This window comes from Pyxicephalus adspersus, chromosome 5 (genome assembly GCF_032062135.1).
Source record: "Pyxicephalus adspersus chromosome 5, UCB_Pads_2.0, whole genome shotgun sequence".
NCBI lineage: Eukaryota > Metazoa > Chordata > Amphibia > Anura > Pyxicephalidae > Pyxicephalus > Pyxicephalus adspersus.
Genome location: NC_092862.1, coordinates 147,035,139 through 147,057,404, shown reverse-complemented (window position 1 = coordinate 147,057,404; position 22,266 = coordinate 147,035,139). Strand labels below are relative to the sequence as shown.

The 22,266-nt window shown below is 47.0% G+C and overlaps 3 protein-coding genes across 3 annotated transcripts in view; all 3 read right to left on the bottom strand.

Moving 5' to 3' along the window:
* Nucleotides 1-565: 565 nt before the first annotated feature.
* LOC140331809 (uncharacterized) lies at nucleotides 566-1,858 on the bottom strand. Its single transcript, XM_072413117.1, has one exon. It carries the CDS (start codon nucleotides 1,727-1,729, stop codon nucleotides 911-913), a length of 819 nt encoding a protein of 272 aa, XP_072269218.1. The 5' UTR covers nucleotides 1,730-1,858; the 3' UTR covers nucleotides 566-910.
* LOC140331813 (zinc finger protein 747-like) lies at nucleotides 1,755-5,277 on the bottom strand. Its single transcript, XM_072413131.1, has 4 exons — nucleotides 5,148-5,277; nucleotides 4,231-4,357; nucleotides 3,597-3,695; nucleotides 1,755-2,139 (listed from the first exon to the last, which is right to left on the bottom strand). Exons 1-4 carry the CDS (start codon nucleotides 5,169-5,171, stop codon nucleotides 2,012-2,014), a joined length of 378 nt encoding a protein of 125 aa, XP_072269232.1. The 5' UTR covers nucleotides 5,172-5,277; the 3' UTR covers nucleotides 1,755-2,011.
* Nucleotides 5,278-6,961: 1,684 nt separating this feature from the next.
* The window catches only part of LOC140331789 (uncharacterized), a 23,058-nt gene continuing 7,753 nt past the window's right edge, over nucleotides 6,962-22,266 (bottom strand). The window contains exons 2-5 of the mRNA XM_072413080.1: nucleotides 18,582-18,702; nucleotides 17,228-17,341; nucleotides 16,247-16,723; nucleotides 6,962-15,176 (exon numbers count right to left, since the gene is read on the bottom strand). Of these exons, the coding sequence (XP_072269181.1) occupies nucleotides 12,397-15,176; nucleotides 16,247-16,723; nucleotides 17,228-17,341; nucleotides 18,582-18,702 (3,492 nt within the window). The 3' untranslated portion in view covers nucleotides 6,962-12,396. The remainder of the gene's footprint in view (nucleotides 15,177-16,246; nucleotides 16,724-17,227; nucleotides 17,342-18,581; nucleotides 18,703-22,266) is intronic.

Genomic DNA, 22,266 nt, shown 5'->3' with positions numbered 1-22,266 from the left:
AGGACCCCAATAGACCACCCCAGGGCAGAGCGGCTATACAGAGCTGACTATACATGGCGGAGTTGAAGATAAGAAGCTCAGGGGACAGCAGGGGAATACAATGGGGGCATTCTGGGGCAGTAGTTACCCTGGCCAGTCCAATCCTCCAACATTGGTGTCCAAATATTCCCGTGTGCTTCAATGGATGAGAAAGAAATGGGAATCTTAAGATCCAGAACTAAATTAGTGTAAATTATTAGCTTCACCTTTTGTCCTAAAATGTAATAACTTTACCCATAAAATGCAGCAAACACAAAGTGACCAATCACAGCCACCGCCCCCAGAAAGTTTGTGGATATAAAACATGAGCTGGGTGACATTGGCTTTGCCCTGCAGCCATCGCTATGCAGGGAATATCCCTGGGGCAGCATAACAGCTGGAAATCTACCCATTGCATTGAGGGATCACCAGGGATCCAACACGGTGAAGCCGATCTGAGATCTGTGATTGGGTTCTACACACGTCATACACACGGGACCCGGCACACGTACGGAGACATTCACACACACCTTCTTTACACATGCTCTTAAAAAACATGAATTCTTTAATCTGCTGACACAAGAGGTGGACAATCCTCAGTCTCAGATCCTATACAAAGTTTCTACAAACTCAGAAGGTTCAGTCTGGGTTGCTGTGGCCCCGGAATATTCTACAGAATTTATAGAGCGATTCCAAAGGATTGCAATGAAAGTAAAAGGGGGAGTGTGGGGTGGGGGGTGTGATTATTCCAGCGCCAAAGTTTGTGGTTAAGACAACAAATACATGGCACCAGAGCATCACGTGGCAGCCATAACGATGCCTCTGTCTATGGTGCTCTGAGTGTCCCCACTTCCTGCAAAGTCTAATTCATCACATTGTGGTCACCTGATGCTTATTTCAGGGTTTGCTGCACATGGAGACTCTGCAGGTTGTGCACCCGGATATGAGCTATGAGGGTCTCCCTCTTGTTGAAGCTCCGCTCACATTGGCTGCACCGGTGGGGTTTATCGGGGCCGTGTATGACCAGGTGGTTGGTCAGCTGGTTTTTTAGGTAGAAGCTCTCGTTGCATAGGCTACATTTGAAGGGTTTGGTGTCTGTGTGAATGCTCTCATGGATGACCAGCAGGGATTTGTCGTTGAAGCTTTTGTCGCAGTGCTGGCATTGGTACGGTTTGAGTTTCAGGTGACATTCTGCATGTTCGTCAAGGCTGGCGCGGTTGGGGAACCATCGGTTGCAATGGGTGCACTTCTGGGGTTTGTCCCCGGTGTGGGTCCTCTTATGGGCCACCAGCAGCGCCTGATCATTGAAGTTCTTTTCGCACTGATCGCACTGGAAAGGTTTCCCATCCTTGTGGGTGTTGCTGTGAGCCGCCAGCAGAGACGGTTTGGAGAAACTTTTATCACACTTCGGACAAGCGTAGGCCAACTTCCCCGTGTGGATCCGATGATGAGCTTCTAAAATGGATTTATCGTTAAACCTTTTCTCACAATAATTACATTTCAAAGGTTTTTCACTTTCTTTTTGTGGCAAGTTCTTTTTGGAGGTGGAGGGGGTGCTGCTTTGGGGGGCAGTCTGGGGTAGAGGGGTCTTTGTGAACCATTTAGGAGCTGCTGTTCCATTAATATTGGTGTTTGGATGTGGCCTGGGCTCCTCAGGGGCGGCTCTGGTGGTGGGAGGGTCCACTGCGGTGGTTACCATGGGAGGGTTCATTGGGGCGGTTACCGAGGGAGGGTCATTTTGCTTTTCTTTGTGTGAACGTTTGGAGGATTTGGAATGTTTCCTACGATGGACGATCAGCTCAGATTTAAAGCTGAAGGATTTCTCGCAGTGGTCACATTTGTGGGGTTTATCCCCGCTGTGTACCCGGAGATGAGCTTCTAAAGCAGAGTTGTAGTGGAAGGATTTCTGGCAGTGGGGGCAGTTGAACTGTTTGCGCTCTCGGAGGTTTCTGCTCTGTGCGGCCGGACTGACCCAATTCTCATCCCCGCTATGCTAGTCCAAGGTTTTACTCCGCTGAACCCTCTTAGAGGATTTCCTGATGGCTCCATTCCTGGGGTGCTCAATTCCATCCGTCTGATCCTCCCACTCCCTCTCTACTTTCACCTGATTGGCTGCAGGAACTGTCAGAAACAAACAGGGCAGATTTACTATTGGTTATCTGAAGATGGGCTGAGATTTATCTTTGTTTTATTCATATAAAATATGGAAAAATTTATCAACAGCTGAAGGGTGGGGAGCTACAGACAGTCAGGAGAATGGACCCCCCAATAATAGGGGCCTGGTGATCCCCCATCATACAAAGACAATGCAAACATTTGTGCTCTTCCAGACTTGTGGTCACAGTTTGGTGCGGAGGAACTCTAGTGTCCTGCACAGAGCCCTGACCTCAACCTACTGAACACTATTGGGGTGAATGGAATGGTGAGCCAGGTCTTCTCATCCAATCAGTATCTGACCTCACCATTGGGGGAGGGGGGGAAATCCCCGCCAATAGGGGGCAAATTCCAACCATCAGTACCTGACCTCACCAATAGGGGCCAAATCCCCACCATCAGTACCTGACCTCACCAATGGGGGGCAATTCCCCACCATCAGTACCTGACCTCACCAATAGGGGGCAAATCCCCACCATCAGTACCTGACCTCACCAATAGGGGGCAAATCCCCACCATCAGTACCCGACCTCACCAATGGGGGCAAATCCCTAATATGAAGGTTCAGGGGTGGAGGTTTAGTGGTGAATATTTCTAGATGTGTGAAAAGTTTTGGCTGTAAATCTGGAATTTTGTGATAAATTCAGTGTAAAGCCTTCAGACCGGAATCCCTTCCATCTCAGAATATTGGCCCGGTCCATGCAATCATAGGACTCGATTTATAATACAGGGAATCTGACATTCATTTATGGGAATCTTCCAGGTCAATGTTTTTCAGTGGCAGTAATAGATTCCCACCAGTGAATGTTTCACTGAATGTCAGATTCCCTGGTTTATAGAGCCCATAGTATAATGAAGGTTACTTCAGTATTCATACCCACACAGACATTTCACCATCACTCATGTGGATTCCCCATCATGGAATTGGATGTAGAAGTATGTGAATCCCTGTGTTCTGTCCCCAATATTCACTCACCGCGGTGACAAAAGAAGACACATGAGTCAATCACCAAGGTGATGTAGGTAAGTGACCCAGGTAGGTGAATGTGTGGGGGTTCTATCGGCTGTACCAGGTGGCTTCTTATAAACCCCTCGCAATGCATTGAACTCTGGGTGAATATTCTTCTTCCTTGGAGGAAGATGGCTGACCCACAGAGCTGACACTCTATCAGCCATTCATTTGCTCACAGGGCTGCGCCTACTAAACTATAAGCGGAGAATTAATCATCCCCTCCCTGACAATTCTAAGAATAAGCCCCTCCCCGAGACCTCAGGGCTTCATCCTGATTGGATAACAGAAACAGAACACATTGATCATCACAAAGATTCCATGCTGATTGGATAAAGATGGCGGAAGTTACACAGATGATGGTGATTGGTCCAATACGAGAACCAGGAAATCATCAATCAGCTGAGCGTCTCACCTGGATTAGGGGGTTTGGGGGATGGTTTCTGATCTGCCGCCCCACCATTGGCCGTACTTCTGTTCTGCAGCCACGACAAGATAATGGGGACTCTAAATCCTGCGGGGAAAACGGGAGAAAGTTATGAGAAGATCTGCACAACCCAAATATCACATGACCCCAATCAGCCAATCTGCTCTCTAGGGAGGAATCTCTGGGTGGAGCGCCCGGCATTTTTCACACAGCTGATCAGTCCAGGTGAACGGTCGTTGAATAGGCAGCCCATTAATACACATACTATCTTTTATCTAATGTGAATCTTTCACACCAGCAGCACTGACAGCTCCCTAAGTTTGCTGCGGGTTGGGTCATTGACCTCGGGGTACTAGGGTGCAGGTTTGCTGAGGGAGGTTCGGATCTGGGGGCCGCACCCCACACCTGGCACTGCAGCTCTGGATCCTACAGACAGCTGCTCCCATTCATCTCTACTGGGGTGCTACGGGGAGATGCTGCGGGGAGCCATACAGGAAGAGGCAGCGACCGCCAGGCTGGGCGGAGCCTTTCGTTTTATTCCCATTGGTGGCCATTTTTTTCATTGCCAACCTCAAAATTCCAGGAAAATAAAGAGATTCATTCAGGGTGAATAAGGACTTACCTAGGTAGATGAAATGCTCGTAGTTCTCTTTCATCACCTCCATGTAGAGCGCCCTCTGCTGGTCACCAAGCAGCTCCCACTCCTCCCCCGAGAATACGACAGCAACATCAAAGAAAGAGATGGCGTCCTGAAAGGAGGAAGAAAGGTCAGCCAGGGATCAGCCGAGGGGCCCCGAAAACAAATCAAACTCCACCCACCTGAACGGGTCAATCAGATCCACAGTGCAGACACAACCTCGGGGATTGGTGGGGGGTAGGTTGGCTGAACCCTCTAGATACCCCTCTGTCAGATGGGGGTCACAGGGGGGAAGGGTGAATTATGGGGGGAATAATGCAGGGAATTATGGGGGTGGGTGAATTATAGGAGGGATGGGGTGTATTATAGGGGACAGCCCCTCTATCCATACAGGAAGTGTTCTGTGACACCACTGGGGGATCTGAATTCTGTTCATGTGATTGGGGAACTCGTCTGTACCATGTGACCCACATCACATGACCTCAGTCTGCCATGACACCGACCAATCAGTAGAGAGACCACAGACAGGGCACTGTCTATAGGAGTGAATGGGGGGGGCGCAGACATTACAAATCTCAGCCCCGTCCTGCACACGTCCCCGGTATTACCCGATTACTGCAGCGAATCCCCAGAACCGGGGGTCATGTGATCAATATGGAGAGAACCGGTCACATTCACCGTACATTCCATCCAACCCCAGGGGAGTTATGGTATATGGGGGGGCAGGGTTTTGGGGTGAGTATTAGTTTGTTGGGGGTGTTATATGGGGGGCCCCAGAAATTGGGGTGTATACGGGTATAGGGGTGCTCGGTGTATATGGGGGGGAGGGGCACCAGCTACCATGCTGATAGCGGAAACGGGTGTAATGGGGGGGAGGGGGTCACTCACACTGCCCAACTCACCCGCTTGTTCGCAGTTCCGGCCATGGCTCGGAGATTGATGAAGGCGGAGCTGATCCTCACACAACAGGATGGCGGTAAGCCGGAAGTGATGTCACATAAAGGAGGGGCTACACGAGGGCAGAGACTTCCGGGCTCCGTACACAATCCCCGCCCTTCTCGTTGGAAAACATGGAAAATGGGCGTTTCTTATTTGATCCAATCACAGCGCTTCTTTTGCTGTGATCCGCCCTCACACGTATATATATTTGGCTGATCCGCACAGACAATCCAACCATAATTGGCGGCGTGTGGGCGGGGCCTCTCTGTTCCGCTGTCCACTGAGGCAGGGAAATCATTACATAACATTGTCATCAGACTGGGGACACCTCGTGGTAGTAGGTGGTACTGCAGAGATATCTCTGGCTTCAAGCTGAGCATTGCAGCATTGGTTGCATTATAGTGCCATGTAATTGGCTGTGATGAGGTGTCATGGTGTAGATCTGAGCTTGTTGTGGATGTGTGCGGACATGACACCCCAAATCCTCCTTCATGGGGTCCCTGCATGGCCGGGGACCCCTCACACTCCGGTACCTAGAGAAGGGGGGAGGTTTGTGACTTGTGGGGGGGGGGGGGGTTGTATGCTGGATTGGTTCTTATATTTATTTTCCAGGTGTTCACAGAGCTCAATAGCTTCCTACTGCTCAAGACAGGTCAGAATATTAGCAGTGAATAAACAAGTGAAAAAAAGCTGGGAATCCCTTTCTTTTTATTTCTATAGAAATGTATTGGGAACTCTGCACATTCTTCTCCAAACATGAAGAAACATTCATCAATAGCAGTGTCTGAATTCACCCAAACATTCACTCTATTTCCAGATTTTCCTTCCAATCACTGATCTGATGGAGTTGTCTGACCTCTGCTTTACTTTTGTGTTGTATGGAGTCCCCCAGCCTGTCACCTACAGGTATTCCCCGTATGATTGGATGACACAATTCACCCCACAAGTTTTCTATTGGATGAATGTCGGGGGGTTGGGCGGGCCCCTCTATAATGTCTGGAGCCAAGACGTTGCTTGTTTATTGGTGTCATTGTCACCATTTCAAGTACATTTCCTTCCTATTGTGATTTCTTCAGACTGATCCCTGGTATGGGGGCTTTGCGGGGTTTCCTTGCCCATACCGCAGGGGCTTTACCTGCCCATAGCTCGGGGGCTTTGCGGGGTTTACCTACCCATACCACAGGGGCTTTGTGGGGTTTCTTTGCCCACAGCTCGGGGGCTTTGCGGGGTTTCTTTGCCCATAGCTCGGGGGCTTCTTGCGGATTGCTTGGGGTCACATCGGGGTCTATTTGCACCTGACAGGTAACCTCTCTCCGGAGCTGGCCATTGGCCGAGCCTTCCCTCCAATCCGATGGTTTCCCGGCCTTTCAGGTTTTGGGGTCATTATAAAACATTTGGGATGATTTCAGCTGGGCAGCCAATCGTTTTCTTTGTTTCCTCTCTCCAATCAAAGTTCTGATCAATGTCTGGACGGAGCCATTTTACTATAACATTATGTACAACATTCACTCCCTGCCTTCCTTACATAAGGGCCAGGATTCACACAGAATGAATGATTCACAATCTCCACACTGCTATTATTCTCTTCACTTTCTGTAGAGGAAGAACACAAATCTGATACGTTTATTCTTCATGATTTGATGCGGAATCCCCAATGTATTTGGTGAATGAAAATAAAAGTTATTGGAAGGATTTTCAGCTTTATTCACATTTTTATTCACTGCTATTATTCTGTAACCCCGCTCAGTGCTGGGTGAATCAATGCAGAGGACGTCCGGACATTTAAAGTTTTTATTTAATACAAAGTGAAAATCCAACATAGCATAGTGTACCCCAGGGCCACAGGTTGAGGTAGACGGTAACACTCCGCTAAAATATTACATCGGGAAAGACGGATAGAAAATATTTACAGCAATCAGATCTGCAGATAAGACGCCCGCTCAGCGTTTCTCGATCGATATTTGCAATAAAGTGCTGCGTTCAGCAGATTGTGCAGTCAGCACCGGGAAATAAACCATCAGAGCATCTCCTGGCTACAGAAACAGCAGGACATCCAGCACAACGGGCCCCTGTAGGTGCCGGGCCCCCATGTGCACCGAGTGCCAGTGGGTGCGGGGCCCCCATGTGCACAGAGTGCCAGTAGGTGCCGGGCCCCCATGATGGTCTCTGAAACGGTCCCTAACCCACAGCCACCAATAGGAGGACACGGGAACTGAAGACACATCACCAATATGGCTGTGACTGATCCTCTGGGTTTTTTCCTTCCTGGATCACCAATAGGAACAGAGGGTTTCCCTGGCTGCATGCTTGGTCTGGGATAAGACAAACTGCAATACATAAAGCTTTGTGTTAATGGATCATCGCACCTCCAGCAGAGAACTCCTTTAGTTTTACCACTCCCTGGGAAAACCCCCAGCTTTGTACCCATTTTAGTGATCTGCATTGTGTGACCCCACCTGGTGCCACCTTTGTAACAAATAAATCCCCCCCGGTCCTCTGCATGGGCACTGTGGCCCCGCTCCTTCTTATGAAGTCATACATCACTGGGCAGCTAGAGGGCGCTATGAGTCTGGCCCATTGAGAAGAGGGATCGGGGTGATTAGTCGCTGCAATGGGGAGGAAGGGATTACACCCAGCAGGCTGCACCCAGAGGGTTCAATAAAGGGAAACGATACAAAAAGGTAAAGCCCCCCTTTAATGGCTCCGTGCTGAAGCCAGCGGATCAGCATAACAGACATTTATATCATTCCTAGGATACATGAAGCAGATTTGGCACCAGGCTCATCCGTGCCATGGGTGAGTTCAGGTTCAGCCCTGAGCACCTTGGGGCCCCTGTTAAGAGGACCTGTGCACACCTAGGGGGTGACCCGACCTCATATCAGTGGAATGTGCCAGGTCCGGGGTGGCACCACACAGGTAATGGCACTTTATAAAGGGAGTGATGGGCACATAGCCGGGTTTGTATAGGGGCCCTTATATCTGACACATAACATACACAGCCATTGGCAGTGGGGTCACCACCCAGCACCTATTTGTATTTTACTAGTGGATATAGCACCAACAACCTCTGTAGTGCTGTACAGAGTATTCAGGACTGATCACATCATAAATGTAACGAGAACCAACCAGCCAATGCACCATTCCCGGCCATGCCAAATACCAGGCAGGCCGGGAGCTCCATTCACCCGGCAGCTCCATTCACCCGGCAGCTCCATTCACCCGGCAGGCCAGGAGCTCCATTCACCCGGCAGGCCTGGGAGCTCCATTCACCCGGCAGCTCCATTCACCCGGCAGGCGCGGGAGCTCCATTCACCCGGCAGGCCCGGGAACTCCATTCACCCGGCAGGCCCGGGAGCTCCATTCACCCGGCAGGCCTGGGAACTCCATTCACCCGGCAGCTCCATTCACCCGGCAGGCTGGGAGCTCCATTAAACCTCAGGAGCTGCCCCCCCCCCCCCATCTTTCCAAATTTTTCAGAAAGGGGACAGCTCTCCGGGAACACGGACCATGAGTATTTCAGAAACAATTGGACCTATCCCACAAGTGTGTTTTCATTGCTGCTTGTCTTTTTCAGTGAAACAAATGCAATCATTTTCAGGTTTGATAAAAATAAATAAATGATACCGTGCATTCATGTCAGTCCTCTCAGCAGCTCAGCTCCCCCGCTATCAGCTCCTGCACTGCCCAGTCACTATAAGGAGGAGCGCGCGGGACCTGAACTCCGGCTGGGAGGGGGAGCAGAGGGAGCTGAGCTGCTGAATGAAGGAGATAGCTTGGGGTTGCTGAGCTGCTATTCTCTGTTGAGTGAGCGGAGCCATTGCTGGGAGAGGGGGGCTGAGCTGCAATATAAATGGTTAGGGGGAGCTGAGCTGCTGGGCGGGGAAGCAAAGGTGCTGAGTGACTGCAGGGAAGGGTGCGCAGGGTGAGCTGAGCTGCTGAGTCCCTGCTGGTAAGGCAGATTCAGGGCTAGGTAGAGCCGAGCTGCAGAGTGAACATAAATCTCTTTAGTACTTGTGCTGTAAATTTTTAGGTTGAATTCCTCCACAATATTTGCAGCTAGAGAGGTCAGTAAATATTTAGTTTGAAGCCGATTTACTGCTTAGTATTACCGTACATCAATGTCCGACCTTATCTCAGGGGTTAAAACTCACATCACATGACCAATAGGAGGAGCACCGATATATCGGTAACAGGAGTCCAGAAATATCTGCACATTGTGTCCATAGCACAACAGGGGGAACACCGAAATATCACCATTAGAACAGAAAAGACAAAAAGACTTCAGTATGGCAGAGATTACAACCAAATATCCTTATATTAAGGTGGAACTCCAGACACAAAACTGTCCTTTTCTATTCATCAACAACCACAAAGGGAGATTTTGTTCACACAATGGGTCCAATTTATAAAGTTGGCCAAGGCTTTCATCAGTGAAGCTGGGTGATCCAGCAAACCTGGAATGTATCTGTTCCAGGGTTCAAAACATTTGCTAGCGAATAAAAAAAGACTTTGAAGAAATCCATTCCAGGATTGCTGGATCACCCAGATCTCTCCGGCCTTAGGGAGGTTTTATCAATCAGCGCAGAGCAGTGCGAGCAGCCAGTCCTCCCACAAAGGTGTGCAGAGATCACGGCCCGGGCACTTCCATACCCTGACCTGCAATGTGCACCATGTGGACGTCTCTGCAATGCATTCCACCACACCCAAACATTCATCCTACAATTCACCATGCGTCTATATGGAATACTCAGGAGAAATCTCTGCAAATCGCCATTTTAGTGAAATAAAATCTTTAGAAGTTAAAGCAGAACTTCCACTTAAATGAAGCCCCCCGACACCTTCCACAGATGAGGATACTTATGTTACAAATCACAGAAAAAATGCTTCATGGCTTCTAGAAAGGATTCCATGGACGGGCATTGTCCTGTACACGGGTCAGAGGATTCGAGGGTCTGATATGTACAGAGATCACCCAACACCATCCATGGATCCATCAGGACGGATCCATCAGGACGGATCCATGGACAACCAATACCAACCATACCTACTGTGAAACATGGTGGAGAAATGGTTGTACGGCCCAATGTCAGAGGTCATGAATCCTCCAAAACACAGCTAAAAACGGAATATCGGAGGATTCTGAGGAGGCTTCTATGACCCGATAGGAATCCAATGGAACTTCCATAGAACGCACTCTTCATACCCGGCACAGGTGAAAGGTTTTCTCAGGAATAAAGAGCCCAACTACCAGACAGGAGCAGAAGCCTCCATGGTAACCAATTGTAGGCCATGATGGTCAATTTCAGAGATGGTTGTGGCACCAAGGTAAAAAATATAAAATATTTAAGTTACCATTATAGTGACCCCACCTCTGTGCCCACAAGCATTGCCCAGGTGATACCGGAGCCCTTCCAGGTGAGTCCTGTGAAATGCAGAGAATCTTGTGCTGCAATATTATGTCTTCTCACAAGAACTGAACATGAAACAAAAGGGAAATCACAGCCAGAAACGGGGTAAGGGAAGAGTATTCCTAACTTTATATGTATAGCCCCTGAAAAGGTGAATGTGGCCCAACCTGAGTGACCAAACCAGGCCGATCCGGCAAACATCGTACTCACAATATGACAAGGAACCCAAACCTGACAAAGTCGCTGCCGGTGTGCAAAACGTGAAGAATATCGGCAGCGGACACCCCTAGCAGTGCGATCACACAGCTCTACTTTACACACAAGGTATTGATCCTAATAATGGTAACTTATATCTTGTTTTACCTTCATGGACAGATTTGTTGGTACCGCAGCTGTCCATGAAATAACATTGACCATCACGGCCTACAATTGGTTACCATGGAGGCTTCAGCACCTGTCAGCAGGTAGTTGGGCTCATTATTCCTGAGAAAACCGTTCACCTGTGACAGGTATGGAGGGTTCCATGGAAGTTCCAAAAGATTCCAATGCAAATTTTACTCAACAGGTCGACTTCCTAATATTAGGTTGGAAGGAAAAAGCCTGAAATTTTAATTTAGCCAATAAAACTGACAACTGGAACAATAGCGCTCGGAATTCGTCCTCATTACAGACGGGAAGCCAGCCGGATGGAGGCGTTTGTTGTCCCCCAAGGTCAGAAGTGATAATTACTGATTGATAAAGGTTCCTCTGGTGACGTTTTGTAGGTCGGTGAATGTTGGGAGTAGTGTTCTTGGAGGAATCGGACGTTTGTAGTAATCTGGGCCTGTCCCCCAATTACAGCCCCAAAATTGTATTAAATTTTAGAGCGGACCTAAACTCAACATTTTCACTTTACATAAAAGTGTAGTAAACCCCTTATAGACAATCCTTTTATGTAAAGGAAGAATCCAAAAAAAAAAAAAAAGGAGCTGCACCTCCCCCTTTTTGTCTTGATCAAGACAGAATGGGAGCATAAATCTTCCCCGGATACCTATGGCAGACCTCCCGGGGCTCTTGGCTGCTCGATGGAGAAAATGTCAGCGCCTGGATGGATACCGGGGGCGACGTGGGACCCAAACGAAGAAACCTCCTGACGGATCTGCAGGAATACAGGTGATTTTTTATTTTGGGTTGTAGCTGTAGGTGAGTGGCAGCCCCGGTATTGAGACCGAACTTACAGTAACCACCCAAAATCAGCCGGGTGGTTACTGAAATGTGCCAGGTGGTGCGCCCAGCTAAAAGGGGCCGGGGAGAACCCTGCAACAAATACATGAACAGGTGGCACAACACAAGTCAGGATTTGTATGTGGGGCAAATTCTGTAGCTGTGGGGGGCACGGGGTGGCTCTGGGATCTCCTGCCCACAAAACAATAAATCTGTGCAGACTTCTATAAGCAGGCAGCGTTTAGTCTACAGATGTCAGGAAAAGGTTTTGTCATCTTATATGTGCAGTGCTATGTTACAATTCCCTATTTACATCTTTACATGTCTTTCTAACAGCTGCTTATACAAGACCAGGAAAAGTGGATTTTTTCCCTTTCTAGTGAAGGATCTGTTAACAAACAGGCATTTTGCTTGAACCTAAGACATAATTCTAGAATCTTCTATAGATAAAACAGTTCTAGAGACAAGAGACGTCACACGGAGGATCTGTACTGTAAAATCACTCACTTCGGTGGAATAAACATTTACACAGATATATAAAAAAAAGTCCAAAAACTAAAGACAAAAAGTGGCTACAAAAATTAAGTCAACAAAGTTTTGATTAGACGGTGACAACATAAACTGTGCTGCCATCATCTCCTTGGGTTGTGTATAAGATGGTGGGTGCATCGTCATCTGCCCCTCTTGGAAGAGCTTCATTGTCTTTGGAAGTTGCCCCACTGGCTTTGCCATCTGGCTTTTTGTGGACGGCTTGGTGGGAAGTTAAGTTCTCAAGGGAGTTGAACTTTTCTCCACATTCACTGCAGTTGAATAGTCTCTCTACAACAACCACCGGTGGGTCCTCGCTGCGCGGTGGGTTCTGGGATACGGTGCTTGGCTCTCCAACTTTTCTGATAATTATACCGCTGTTCTGCTGACCGCTTACAACAGCCGGAGCTGCCATCGGTGCAACCTGCAAATTGTTATTTGTATTAATGGAAGCAATGTTGGCTATAGGAGCACCAACAGGGTGGGCACCGCCAATGCCCAAGCCTCCATTTAATGTAAGGATGGTAGGATTGCTAATATTTAATGCTGATTTATTATTGAGATTTGTTGGGTTGCTGGCAAGTGTAACAGAAGAATTGTTTCCTATACCCACTGGTCCGTCTACCGTAATAAATGTTGTATTGGCAAGACCATTGACATTAACAGGGCTGAATGCCAACTTTCCACCAACGGCCACAGGGCCAACATTTCCAGCAACTACCCCTCCATTAACAGTCACCATTGTTGCATTCCCTAAACCAGAGGGTACGGCATCCTTGGAAGGAACTGCAGGTCCAGTAAGGATAAGTCCAGAATTGGCATCCACAAAAAGTGGAATTGGCTGTCCTACAGCCTGGTTCCCAGTAGCGGTTACTGGAACAGCTTTAAGAGTGCCGCCATTAACTTTCTGAAGGTTGGTATTATTTATACTCAGAGTTCCTGCCACATTGCCAGGTTGGTTAACACTGACAGCTATAGGTTTGGCCTGTCCATGAGGAAGAGGTACTGTAAGTCTATTGGTTTGACCAATCACAGGCCTCATGGTGACCTGGCCTATTTTATTATTAGCATTCCCAGGTTTAACACTGATGGGAATGCCGTTTGGGTGTACAAGACGTGGGGTCTTGCCGACTGGCATTCTGTTGGCAGGGTTTACCCCAGAAATTTGGTTTTCAATATTTACCGGCGTTGCAAGCACAATCCCCGAACTTCCGACGGTGACAGGGAAAGTCAACATAATGCTTTGATTTCCATTGACTGGCAATGGTTGGTTGGTACCACCGGTAACAATGATTGGGGAAGGTTGCTGCATCTGAACTTTATTAACCAAAACCGGGGTACCCTGTTGCACTCCTTGTGGCTGAACTTTGGGGGCCAAGGGGGGAGGCTCGCCAGCAGCTTTGGGGTTTTTTATTGGTGGCGTTCCAGAAGTGCTGCTCTGAGTTTCGTCTTTCGAAGTCTCGGTTTGTGGAGACTGCTGGGGTGGAGTTACCTCGGAATCTTTGTCATCAATAATAATTATGGGATTGGAGTCATCTTTCCTTTCCTTTTTACCTCTAACTAAAGGCGGAGTAAATATTCCAGAAGTCCGGATCCTGCTGATGCTGATTGGTGCCTGGGAACGCTTTCCATCTCTTTCTTCTGAGAGTGCAGAATCCTGACTGTCACTGATGACGATTGGATCTGAAGGAAGACTTTCCGACTTGGAAGAAGGAGGTGTTGCAGAACCTGTGGCCTGGTTATTTGCGCTGCTCGCTGCGGATGATCTTGCATTTCCTTCATCACAATCAACAATAATGACAGTGGGGCTCGCTCTTTTAGAAGGCAGCCCGCTGTCCGATGCCTGGTGGGGGTAAGGTCTTTTACTTCCCACACTTTCTACCGGAGTTACTCGGGCAGGTTCCTGATTGTGTGTGGATGAAGGCTGGGCATTTCTCGGAGAATGGGTACTACTGGGAGCTAGAGAGGGGCTCTTATTAAAAGTCACTTCACTGGGCTTTGGTTGCCCAATATTAGCAGCCGGTGATGTAACAGATTGTACCTGTTTTATAAATCGGCCCCCCGTTGAATTACACTGCATGTTGTCTGGCCTTTTGCTAATATTTTGAAGAGCGCCCCTGGTACCATCACTGCTGGTCACAACCTGGGCTGGGGGTCTATTTCTCTGCTCACTTATAGTATTTTGGCTGTTATTGGTCATCTGATTCGGATGTCTACTTAAGGAATTTGGGCTGTTATTAGCAACGTGGTTAGTGGGTCTACTTCTCTGTTCAGTTACAGTATTTGGGTTATGTGTGGCCAACATTGGCATGGTTTCAATAGCAGCAAGTGGAGACATGGATTGCGACTTCCTGTGATTGCCACCGATGTTTGCTGGGATGGTTCCATATTTGCCACCTTGGTTTGGGCCATGTAAAGATGCGGCTGCTGTGCTGCCTCCATGGCCAGTTTGTCCAGGTGGAAGCTCTGGCTTTCCATGCAAAATATTTGGGGACTTTGGATCTCCTGTCCTTCGATATCCAGCAAATTGTGGGGACAGCTGAATCATTGCGGGGTTCCCTTGAACATTCACAGGAGGGGTCCCATGTCTTAAAGGATGACGCACATTGGCAAAAGCTGCAGGGTTTGCACCAGCACCAAAATAAGGGTTTGGAGGGGATGCGTATCTGTTCGTTTCCATCGGGCCTGGAACGCCGTGGTGCAGACGCCGTTGTTCCCACTGAAAGTTTGCACCACACTGATTATTGCAAAATGTTCCACAGGCTGGACAAGGCCCCATTGGATTTCTCCTCTCCTGGAATGGGCCCTCACGAGCATGATGGTACGGCTCCTTCCTATTCCGATTCTCGTGATCTGAAGGTTATAGTGTAAAGAAAAAGAATTATGAATAATACAATGAGTTAGGATGCAAACAATTCCAAGAGTTCATATGAGCGGCCATTATTATTAATATTATTTCTCTGCAAGGGTAAGAACATATTGAAAGCAAATAGATGAGGAAAGATAATAATACAACAAGTAAGGTTTGATTCTAATAAGGAATGGTCAGTACAATAACTGCAGTGTTACCCCCAGAAATTGTATTAGGCTGGATGGGAAGAAGCTGTAGGTGGATAGCAGCCCCGGTATTGTGACCCAACTATTCAGTAATCACCCAAAAGACAGCCGGGTGGTTACTGAAAAGTGCTGGGTGGTGCACCCGACTATACGGAACTTGGGAGAACACTGAACTATTGATATTCATAGTTGTTAGCAAGTTTGGAGACCACAACAGCTTCCTCTATCTCTCAGACTCCTAAGCTGAGGTCTCTGTATCAGATTTTCTGGGACCGTACAACAATTCTGAGATCTAATTCTTCATAATAGACTTTTGGTGTAATCTAAAAAGCAATATAAGTGGGTGCAGCCCAAACTCCAAGGAGACAGAACAATGTGGGATCTCTGAAGACAAAGACATAGAATACGTCCGGGATAAAAGCTTTCACCTATAACGGAAGATTCACTTTGTATAAAAGTTAAGAAAAAGTATTTTTTTACTGGCTGTACTTTGGGTTTAAAGCCAAACATCAGCCTAAAAACTGGTTCACTTTGTACAGAACATTGAAGGGATAAAACTTCTGTCAAATTTTTATTGTGGGTGAACCCAACTCAAAACCACGCATATGTTCTCTGTCATGTGGAGTTGTATTTGCCTTACTTCAGGGTTCTCCCCGGCCCCTTTTAGCTGGGCGCACCACCCGGAATTTTCCAGTAACCGCCCAGCTGATTTTTGGTGGTTACTGAAAAGCTGAGTCACAATACCGGGGCCCACCACCCACCTACAGCTTCTGGGGAGAACACTGCACTTTAAAGACCTGCTAAGGCCTAGATGATATTCCTTAAAATTAATAAAAAATGGAGGAAGCTCCTTCAAGGACACATACCTGCCAAGTGACTTCCCGGAGGCCCCATCGGTGCTGGCTGATTCATCTCGAAATTTCCAAACATCGGATTTGGGGGTCTCTCTGGAAATGGAAATGTGGTGTGGGGATCGCCCACATTTCTGAATACTGGATAATGGGGAGACAGAGGAACCATTCCTATATTGCCATACCCCATAGGAGAAGTTGGATGTGGCATCCCATCTCCTCTGTTGGTGTACCCTGGAGAGATGGGGCTGCCATTAAAGTATGTTGGTGAAGGGGGCACAAAGGGCTTTCTGTGATTGCCATCCACTGGTGGTCCTGTATACATCCCTTGTGTGTTCCACTGATATCCCATCCCACACTGGTTGTTGCAGCATGTCCCACAGCGAGGACACTGAGCTCCAATGCGTTCCTGGGATGAGGAGATCTCACTGGGAGGAAAATGGACGGAAGCTTCCGGAGACTCCCGCTCAACCTTAACGACTGGCTCAGCATCTAAATAAAGTAAAATATGAATTAGGTGTCACTGCTGTTAACTGGCCAAATGGTTTTTAATATATCCAAAAATATATCCTCAACCCTGTACTGGAAGGTGCAGAATATAACAATGCCCACAAGGAACCTGGATTGTGGGATCCATGAAGAATCCTAGGGATCTGTACATACACTAGATTTTCATTGCCAAGATGATTGTTTGCCCGGCCCTCGGTATAGAACCCTCAGTGTGGCCAGATGCCCCCGATGTCTTTATAATCTATCTTATTGGATCGTTAACAACCAATAACAGCCAATGCCATGAAAATTTCAACTGCTGGTCCTATAGCGGGGGCCTCTTGTTTATCCTCCCCCTCCCTGGACCAGAACTGATTGATTGGAGAAGAAATCCCACTACCTACAACCCGCTAAAGGACAAAAGTCTCTTCTAGAACATCTCCAGATATTACAACCTGCACGGCCAAGAATCTCATGGAACCTATTTGGATGAGACTTAGCAGTCACCTTTGCTGCCCTCAGCCTGGGACCCCTCTTGCTTCGATTTTTTGTTGCTGTCGACGCACGGCTCTTCACCTCGCTCTATTCTAGACACAATCTCTGGTTTCGGAATGCGATATCCTGTGAAACAGAAGAAATAATTAGATAAAGGAGAAACAAAGTTACACTAAGGCTTCCCAAAAAGCATGCAAGGTGTCCCCTCTAGCAGGACAATGCCCGATTGGTTGGCTGAGATCTGCACATGTGCACTGGGCATACAATGTGTTCGATTCGTTTGTCTTTTACAAGTTACAGAACAGATGGGGATTTGGTGCATGAAATGTTCTGTAGGGTCAGAGCCGAGAATACAACCGGTCCAGGGTAAGCTACAAGCCAACTACAGTGTCTGGTTTAGCCAAGTGTCAGTAACGATTGCTACGAGGATTTGTATGACACTGCAATGTGAATGAACCATGTCTGTTGGGGAAATATCAGAACAAATCACTCCATTATCTGATACCTGCAGTAAGGAACATGTGTGAGCTGCAGGTATAAAGTTATAAAAGACTGACAACATTCATTTTTACATCATATTCTGTGTATTATTTATGGCCATTACTGCAGAGTACATACCAGGCGATCCTGCCAGGCTATATGATGCTGCAGGACGTCCTGTCCTGATATCACAGGCTGGTAAACCCTTGCAAAGAATCAATGACAGGGGCTCTTGGCCAGAATCTCAATGCCAATACTCCTAATGTAACCACCCCACCCATTCAGGACAGGTATGGAGCGACTGAGGACATGTGACCACCTTTTGGATCGTGTATTCATGTTTTAATGATTATTGGAGCACTTATGCTGTGACATCGCTTTTATGAAATGTATACATAGTGTTCAACCCAGAAATTTATTTAAGCCGGGAGGGAAGAAATTGTAGGTGGGTGGTAGCCCCTGTGTTGTGACCCAACTCTTCGGTAATCCCCAAAAACAGCCGGGTGGTTACTGAAAAGTGCCGGGTGGTGTGCCCAACTAAAAGGGTCAGAGAGAACACTGCATACATCATATAGGATCCAAGGGAGCCATATTGTATCGAATGTAGAGCTATATTGAAGTTAAACAATTACTGAGTGCCTCCATTCCTCCCGTTGGTGATTGGTGGGGACACAACCACAGGACAGAGAGGAAACTAATTACATGGAGTCAGGTGCTTGAAGACAATTATACTGTGCTGACACCTAGAAATGTAAAGAACAGCCACTAGGGGGAGCATGCACTCCATTGGGAATCACTCAGCCTCCCCTCATTCAGGCCCTTGCTGGGGCAGTTCTTTGCCACTTCCTGGGGTAATAAATAGAGAAACAAGATAAAGCAAACCAACCCAATGCCAGCATTGTCTCGTAGATCTCCTTGATGAGCTCTTTGTAGATCTTTTTCTGGAAGTCCTCCAGGTTCTGCCATTGTTCTTCTGAGAAGTAAATTGCGGCATCGTCAAAGGTTACCTGAAAAAATAAAGAGAAGTGCGGTCAGTGTGTTTAATCGGACACGGGCTTCCTCTTTCATGCTTTTATTGCAGAACTGCAAAACAAAATTTACTGCGCTCATCCAGCCCAATGATAGACTCTTACCCCAAGATTCAACCATAAACACCACCCAATAGTAAGAGAAGCTTGGGCAGGGGCGGGGTGCAGGGTGGCTCTATCCGAGCAGAGGCACCAAACGACAGCAAAGGCAGCCAATCAATTCCCATACACAGAACTCGCTGCGGGCCGGGCCTGGAAGACATTTGGGGTGCTGAATGGTCCTGGGAGTTCTCTCAGGAAAGGGATCTCTGGATTTAGGAATCAGACTTTGCTTTCTGGGGTTTAGCTCTGCGGTAAAATTGGCTTGGCCCCTATTGGTGGGAATTTTCAATGCAATATTTGCTATTTAAATGCATTTGGTTTTGAAAAGCAAACATATTTGGGTTTCAATAGCTATTTATTCACAAATGCAAATGTCTGAATGACTAACACAGCATTGGACAATAAATATCTGCCCTGGGATCTGCTTTGCCTGCAGCACAAACACGGGTGTATGTTTTGCATCTACAAGAAATGCAATGCAAAGCAGACCAGTGCTCTACCCAGAAATATTTTTAAGCCGGGTGGGAAGAAATTGTAGGCGGGTGGCAGCACCTGTATTGTGACCGAATGCTTCAGTATCCACCCAAAAACAGCCGGTGGTGCGCCCAGCTAAAAGGGCCTGGGGAGAACCCTGCAGACCATACGCAGCCCGGTCATTAGAAGATTACGCCGGCCGACAAAAGCTCTAACAGTTATCACCAAAACTTACCTCCCCTTCCTAGCCAATAGAAAGACGTCTAAATGCCCCACCTGAAACCATGGTCACATGACTACTCTTTTATGGAAATTTTTTTATGACTCAATGGGGGTGGGAGGTTTATAAATTATTTCCCTGTAAATTTGCTCAAAAGTCACCCATAATTTTCATTGATACAGATAGCATTTGCTATTGTGACAGCTGTGTACTTTGACAAGCAGCCACTAGGTGGCAGAACGAGTCATTGTTTTAATTGGAACTGAAAGGAATTTCGTCCGATTTGACAGAAGAAATTTATCAATAGGTCCCGTTGTGTTCCAGTGGTCGCCAACCAGTGCTCCCTGGATCACTGGTGGTTCACAAGAAAATTTTGGACTATTTGCAATTTTTATGTTTTATTAATAATAATTTATTGAAGAATATTATTAGATTATTATTACCTAAATGACAATTTTCCTTCATATTGCAAATTCATGACCTGTACTAGAGACGGAAAAACAAAGCAGGCGCAGCGTGACGTCGGTGTAGTATTAAGTTGTATGAGACAACCGCTGGCGAGCCGTACGCTTTCGTATTGTTTCCACCATTAGTCACCCCACTCCACCAATACCGATTCTCATCCCATTGTTTTATTTGTTTCTCAGATGTTCCTTTAGGTAAGTGTGACCTTAGCTGTGTATTTTCTTTACCTGTTATATTTAATGGCATCAAATAGTCTGACCATGATAACTATCAACTCTTGTTTGGTCTTAGAATGAAAAAAAACGAAATGAAATAAAAAAATAATATTTTGCATTGAATTAGTAGAAGGTATTACCAAAGATAATGCAACTAATCATATTAGTAACTATAGTAATACTTCACTTAACCGTGAGCTGATCAATGAATCAGAGCCGCCACAGTCTGTGTCAGCACCATTAGGAAGATCATTATTTATTTTTTTTAAAAATCATATTAAAGGTCCGCAGGATTTAAAATGATGAAATTAGTGGTCCGTGAGGTCCGAAAGGTTGGCTCTGTTCTAGATCGTATGTGTGCAGATTTATACAATCCCAACCTACACCTCTCAGAAATTGGGATAAAGGTGTCACAGCCACCCGCCTACAATTATATCCCACCCAGGATTAAAAGATTTCAGACATCATGCAATCACAATGTAACTTAGAGGGGAGGAAGGAAATTTAAGCAGAGCAATCGCTGCATGAGAGTCAGAAGCATATTATTATTATTATTATTATTATTATTATTACGCAGTATTTATAAAGGGCCGACATATTACACAGCGCTGTACAAAGTTTTAATTTGGGGGGAAGCCAAATAACCTAACTGCATGTTTTTGTAATGTGGGAGGAAACCGGAGTACACCCACACAGACACAGGGAGAACCTGCAAACTCCATGCAGATAGTGTCCTGGGTGAGATCCGAACCTGCGACATAGCGCTGCAAAGGTCAGAGTGCTAACCGCTGAGCCACCATGCTGTCCCAAAAGGCAAATTATGATGTAGGGGTTTTCCCAGACTGCCCTGCCAGGTGCTCAACTTGGCTGCAACATCCGCTGAAGGCGACCTCTCCACCGACGTGCCACCAACACTGCATGTCCTGGTCACAGCTGCATAGAATACGCTCCCTGATCCCCGTGTGTCTACATGTATCCAGCACTTTGCTAAGGGCACACAGCAGGTTGGTATCATTTTTGGTGTCATTGTGGTTCCCCCCCGGTGAATGGTGCCGGTTCTCCTGCCAGCCGTGTCATAACAAATAACCGCTCAATGCATACGGAGGATCCAAGAATCCCCGTCCCACCCATCCAGGGGTGAATGCATGGACCTGGTAAATCTGATTTATCTTCCTGCCCCGAGCAGCAGGCTTTGTGTAACATGGAAATATCTTTACAGCTTCATTTGCTTAACAAACTCTACAAAACAGCGGTTTCTGTACTTCACAATGGGTGAATCTTCCCCTACAGAGGAATCATTTACCCGATCCTTCTGCATGACGAGAGGCAGCATGGAAGTTTTCTTTTATTGCCCCGGCTAAGCAGCGGCTGATGCCCCGGCTCAGGGTGATTGGAGAATCTTCACCCAACCAGTCCGGAGATAGAAACAATTCAATGTTTTGTCTTCACCACATTCCCCAGTGCAACGCCTGCTCTACTGTCAGCTGCCTAATACACTCACAGTGAATAATTAGGCACCAATTAGCACAGTTTATACAAACTTCTATTAACCTAAGAGAAGCAATTAAAACAAAATGATTAGCAAATAAAAATATTTAATGTGAGATTGGTGTAAATGAGTCGCACTACAAAGCGTAATGCTGAACGGGGACATAACAGCACCAGGTAATGATCCCGCTGTATTTATTCAACGGATTTGTATTTAACCTCCTGCTGAAGGAATCTACCCGATGTGGAGATAACAATCACCGACACAGCGAATATCGAGGAAAAATGAAAAGTCTCATGCCAACAGATAAAAAGTAACCGGCACACCAACTTCAATAAGCACTTCTGTATTTAATAATAGGAGCAGCACCCCGACATATAAATGCGTATAATTTCATAAAGTTTTGTTACATCACCTGCACCTTCCCTACAAAAAACACCCAACAAACACCCATACCCCCCCCACCCACCCAAATGGGAGCTTATTAGTTCTCTGGGAGCCTCCTATGTCCTCCACCACCAACATACGTCCTGATCCGATCTCCGGGAGCCTCCTATGTCCTCCACCACCAACATACG

Excerpts from the sequence above, each read along its gene's own strand:
- LOC140331809 (XM_072413117.1), bottom strand. The coding sequence starts at position 1,729 with ATGAACCCTCCCATGGTAACCACCGCAGTGGACCCTCCCACCACCAGA.
- LOC140331813 (XM_072413131.1), bottom strand. The coding sequence starts at position 5,171 with ATGGCCGGAACTGCGAACAAGCGG. Across the intron at positions 4,358-5,147 it reads CCGGAACTGCGAACAAGCGG|GACGCCATCTCTTTCTTTGA; the intron begins GTGAGTTGGGCA and ends TCCTCCTTTCAG. Across the intron at positions 2,140-3,596 it reads CCCCAAACCCCCTAATCCAG|TTCCTGCAGCCAATCAGGTG; the intron begins GTGAGACGCTCA and ends TGTTTCTGACAG.